At 33.1% G+C, this 5917-nt stretch overlaps 1 protein-coding gene across 1 annotated transcript; it reads left to right on the top strand.

The window, feature by feature from the left end:
• Positions 1-3894: 3894 nt before the first annotated feature.
• On the top strand, positions 3895-5645 carry LOC116122660 (polygalacturonase-like). The gene is made up of 4 exons (XM_031408490.1): positions 3895-4415; positions 4523-4812; positions 4901-5129; positions 5325-5645. The coding sequence occupies exons 1-4, from the start codon at positions 3972-3974 to the stop codon at positions 5547-5549; spliced, it is 1188 nt and encodes a 395-aa protein (XP_031264350.1). The 5' UTR covers positions 3895-3971; the 3' UTR covers positions 5550-5645.
• The last annotated feature ends 272 nt before the right edge of the window (positions 5646-5917 follow it).

The following is a 5917-nucleotide window of genomic DNA, read 5'->3' as shown; positions in this document are numbered from 1 at the left end:
AATGTGTGGGATGATAAAATGAATGGTTCGACAGTGGGTCTACTGTTATCCAAATTCAGTCTATAATTATCAAATTAAAGCCCTGTCTGCCTAGTTTTCAATGTTTCAGACCGCTCATCAATTGGATTTTTATTGAGCAAGTTATGGTTAATTTACTACTGATTATTTAGTGGAAACTGAGAAACGGAGGAAACCAAAATGTGTGTGATGATAAAATGAATGGTTTGGCAGTAGTTCTACAGTTATTCAAATTCACTGTATAATATATCAAATTAAAGCTTTGTCTGTCGAGTTTCCAAATATTCAAACCGCTTATCAATTGGATTTTTATTGAGCAAGTTATGATCAATTTAGTACTGACTGTTAAATGGAAACCGAGAAATGGGGAAACCAAAATGTGTGTGATAATAAAATGAATTGTTCAACCATGGCTCTACAGTTATCCAAATTCAGTGTATAATACATCAAATTAAAGCTATGTCTATCTTGTTTTCAAATATTTAAATCGTTCATCAATTAGAATTTTACCAAGCAACATATGGTTAATTTACTACTGATTATTTAGTGAAAATCAAGAAACGGGGGAAACCAAAATGTGTGTGATGATAAAATGAATGGTTCAGCAGTGGGTCTATAGTTATTCAAATTTAGAGTATGATATATCAAATTAAAGCCCTGTTTGTCTAGTTTCCAAAGATTTAAACCGCTCATCAATTGAACTTTTATTGAGCAAGTTAGGATCAATGTACTACTGACTATTCAGTGGAAACTGAAATGTGCATGATGATAAAATGGTTCAGCAATGGGTCTATAGTTATCCAAATTCAGCATATAATATATCAAATTAAAGCCCTGTTTGTCTAGTTGCCAAATATTCAAACCATTTGTCAATTGGATGTTTATTGAGCAAATTATGGTCAATTTACTATTGATTGTTTAGTGGAAACCAAGAAACAAGAGAAACCAAAATGTGTAATGATAAAATGAATGATTCGACAGTAGTTCTGTAGTTATTCAAATTCAGCATATAATATATCAAATTAAAGCCTTGTCTGTCTAGTTTCCAATATTCAAACCGTTCGTAAATTGGATTTTTATTCAGCAAGTTATGGTCAATTTACTACGGACTGTTTAGTAGAAACCAAGAAACAGGGGAAACAAAAATGTGTGTGATGATAAAATGAATGCTTTGGCAGTGGGTCTAAAGTTATCCAAATTCAACGTATAATATGTCAAATTTAAGCCTTGTCTATCTAGTTGCCAAATATTCAAACCGTTTGTCAATTGGATATTTATTGAGAAAATTATTATCAATTTACTACTGACTGTTCAGTGGAAATCTCGAAATGGGGAAACTAAAGTGTGTGAGATGATAAAATGAATGGTTTGGCAGTGGGTTTACAGTTATCCAAATTTAGCGTATAATATATCAAATTAAAGCCATGTCTATCTAGGTTTCAAAGATTTAAACCGCTCATCAATTGGATTTTTATTAAGCAAGTTATGGCTAATTTACTACTTACTATTTAGTGGAAACCGAGAAACGTGAGAAACCAAAATATGTATGATGATAAAATGAATGGTTCGGTAGTGGGTCTACAGTTATCCAAATTTAGCGTATAATATATCAAATTAAAGCTCTGTCTGTCTAGTTTCCATATATTCAAACCGCTCATCAATTGAGCTTTTATTGAGTGAGTTATGGTCAATTTACTACTGATTGTTTAGTGGAAACCGGGAAACAAGGAAAACCAAAATATGTATGATAATAAAATGAATGGTTCGATTGTGGGTCTAAAGTTTTCCAAAGTCAGCTAATTATCTGTCTAGTTTCCAAGTATTTAAACGGTTCGACAATTGAATTTTTATTTAGCCATGCACGATTGTTTGAAACATAAACTTTAATTTCAATGGGCACATAGTGAGTGAGAACACAAATTCAGAAACTTGTAAGTGTAATTTGATTCTATTTCTTCAGAACATACACAATTGTTATGGGGTGTGAAAGCTCCATTTATGAATGCAGTTCGCCTTGTTTCAGGGCTTCCTTGTTTCAGGCAAATTAAATAATTTATCGCATGTGTTTTTTGTTGACATTTTTATTGCTCATAGGTCATATGTTAGGCTCTTGCCATTAAATTATATTCAAAGTTCAACCATTCAGGAGACACTTCGGAATAATACATCATTAATTTTCAATCTCTCTCTGCAGCCTCTTGAAAATTGCAAGAAATTTTCCAAGAATTTGACAAGCATAAAACCAATTAATCCATATTAAGTCAAACCTTTGGAATATTTCGTCAAAATGACGTGGAGAAACTTTAATTAATTAATTATAGAAAGCAACCCCGTAGATTAAACATTAAATAATTATATTAAGAGTAATTAAGTTATCAAGTATAATTAGGTCTATATCCATGGCAAATTCTACACCGAAAGAATATATATATATAAAGCAACCCCGTAGATTAAACATTAAATAATTATATTAAGTGTAATTAAGTTATCAAGTATAATTAGGTCTATATCCATGGCAAATTCTGCACCGAAAGAATATATATATATAACTTGGGACTGAAGACGTATAAATTTTAATAAAAGCATGATTTATTAGGTCAATTGCTTCTTCTAACTAACAAATTTCAGTAGAAAGTTAACTGTATTCAACTAACTCTAGTGCGTAAGCTTCCGGTAGATTTGGTTTTCATCAACTGCCATACGAAAATGTATAACGTCCATTGACTAAAGTTAGATTTGTATCCACCACATTTTATGTTATAACTGTATAAGTATACTTTTACCAAAAATTTCCGAAGTTACGTTCAACTTTTAAAGAAATAATCTCGCAGCAATTTAAGCTTCTATATCTACCATTAATAGATTCATAATTTAGATGAAATCCTGCTTTGTCAGCGTGATTGCAGAAGAAAGTAGATTATGATGGAGCAAATCATGTAGAGAGATTCATAGCCAAAATTAAAATATATTAAATTGATTTCATAATAAAGAATAAACAAAAAAAAAAAAAAAAAAAAAGAGGTTGAATTGTTTTAGTTGGGGATTGTGTACTAATTACTCTCGGGTTCGGCCACTTGGATGCCCCAGAAGCACCCCAATTCATGCTCTGAAGCAAGCCCCAGTCAGAAATTTTATTTATTATGACTCAATTATTTTATTCATTTGTTTATTTATTTATTTAAGTATTACACTCTTAGGTGTCAAAACATAAAGGCCACTTCAGTAAGAGTAGAAGGTTAGTTATCGTTATCCTATTTTTTTTTTTTTAATAATAATTATTATTAAGCTATCCAGATCACGATGTATTTCATTAAGTTGTGATAGAATTTAGTTAGAGCAAATAAAATTTAATGTATTGATTTACATTTAAGCAATTTAACTTCGATGGATAAGAAGAAAAAGTTGTCTATCATGGAATTGAATTAAAGTATTAGAACAACCCATTAATTTTATTTTTGGCTATCACCGTTTATATACAAATAATTTCAAAAGAACATAAAGTTATGTAGTCTCGAAGTCTCACATTGAATAATTAAAAGAAACCATTCATTCTCTTATATAAAACATGGTAAAAATGGTGCTTGAAAATTCAAGAAAATATCGTCAGAAAAAAGATTGGTGAAACCAAGATTGGACTTTATTGCTTAAAGCAAACAGAAGAACAAAAATCCTGATGTCATGGCGGCTTGATTTATTAACCAGCTTTGAAATTATTCTCACACCTCATGAAACCAAATATAATCCAAGTTCGAAGTACGTTTCTTAAATAGTTCGTGCAAAACTTCGGCGCTGATTGCTTTAAATTGAGGCTATGTTCTTCTCTTTAGTCTTTACTTCCATTCAAAAATCTATAAATGCCGCTTAAATTCAACCATTTCAACCCACAATTCTACACCTTCAACTCTCAAAACTTTTCAATTACACACCTCACTTTTTTGTCTCCAAGAGAAGAAATGGCAAAACCGATGAGTTCTTTTGTTCTTTTAGTGCTTTTCTTGATCCTTTTCTTTCATTTATCTTTGGCTATTCCTGTGACTTACAATGTGCTCAGTTTAGGAGCCAAATCCGATGGCAAAACTGATTCCTCAAAAGCATTTCTTGATGCATGGAGTAAAGCCTGTGGCTCGACCGAGGCCGCCACCGTTTATGTGCCACCAGGGAGGTTCTTGCTAGGCAAAGTTGAGTTTAAAGGCCAATGCAATAACAACGACATTGTTATACGTCTTGATGGCACTCTTGTGGCTCCATCAGATTATAACGTTATCGGAAATGCTGGAAATTGGCTTATGTTTGAACATGTTAATGGAGTTTCTATTAATGGTGGCACTCTTGATGGTCAAGGTGCTGGCTTGTGGACTTGCAAGAAGACTGGCAAGAGTTGCCCCAATGGTGCCACGGTAAGTCAAAAGATTAGCGTAGATAATCAATTACTTGTAGATTTTTTTTTATTTATTTATTTATAATTAACGAGTGCTTTGTTAATTTTTCTTGTGTCCATGTGCAGACACTGGAGTTTAGTAACTCGAACAATATTATCATAAACGGATTAACATCTTTGAATAGCCAGATGTTTCATATTGTTATCAATGGCTGCAATAACGTGAAAGCACAAGGGGTTAAGGTTTCAGCCTCGGGCATCAGCCCTAACACCGATGGAATTCATGTTCAATCTTCTAACGATGTCACAATCATGAACTCGAGGATTGGGACCGGTGATGATTGTGTATCAATTGGCCCTGGTGCCACTAATTTATGGATTGAAAATGTTGCTTGTGGCCCTGGCCATGGCATCAGGTAAATCTTTATAAAGAGTATAATCTTTTTTTTTTTTTTTTTCCCTTTATATTTGTAGCTAAACTTGTAATCTCGTGATTTGGTGCAGCATTGGTAGTCTTGGCAAGGATCAAGAAGAGGCTGGAGTGCAGAATGTGACAGTAAAAACTACGACTTTTACGAGTACTCAAAATGGAGTGAGGATCAAGTCTTGGGGTAGACCTAGCAGTGGTTTTGCAAGGAACATTCTTTTTCAACATGCCATCATGAACAATGTCCAAAATCCTATCGTCATTGATCAAAATTACTGCCCTGACAACAAAAATTGCCCTGATCAGGTACGATATTACAAGTTATAATGACTTTCGTGAAATTTATATACATATGTGCAATCATTCTCAAACGCGGATGTCTTTGTTTTCTGATTTGTTTCCAATTAGATTGGTGCCTAGATCATTTTTTCCAAATTGTGTAAAAATATTTAATATATAATGTAACCCTTAATCTTTTTGTTTATTCATCTTATATAACAGGCTTCAGGGGTTAAAATTAGTGATGTAACGTACCAAGATATTCATGGAACTTCTGCATCTGAAGTTGCCGTAAAGTTTGATTGCAGTTCACAGTATCCATGCTCTAGGATAAGCTTGGAGGATGTGAAGCTCACATACAACAATCAACCAGCTGAAGCATCATGTAGCCATGCCGATGGATCAGTTTCTGGCGTTGTTCAGCCTAGCAGTTGCTTGCTCCAATGAAAATTTCATGCAATTGTTATGTTATAATTTACTATAGCTATTGCTAGCTTTTACAAAAATGTTGTAGAATGGAGTCCTAGAAGGCCCAAAAATATTGGGTCAGTGTCCTATGTGGTGACTATATAATTACAGTTTTAATTACTAGCTATTTTCTGCTTGAGCCTGTGGCGTTTGCCTATTCATTAGGCTTGTTTTGTCGCCTGGCCTTGCAATATTGTAAAGAGAAGTCCAAATCTTCTCGTTCTAAGTGTTTTTATGATGTTATAAAATGAATGAAATAAATTGATTTCTTATGAGAGATCTTTAGACTTGAGTTTATAGTTAATTAGTCGGAAGTCCCACACGTTGTGCATTTGACACCACGTTTG

This window comes from Pistacia vera, unplaced genomic scaffold (assembly GCF_008641045.1).
Source record: "Pistacia vera cultivar Batoury unplaced genomic scaffold, PisVer_v2 Contig136, whole genome shotgun sequence".
NCBI classification, from domain to species: domain Eukaryota; kingdom Viridiplantae; phylum Streptophyta; class Magnoliopsida; order Sapindales; family Anacardiaceae; genus Pistacia; species Pistacia vera.
This window is presented reverse-complemented; position numbering and strand designations above follow the sequence as displayed.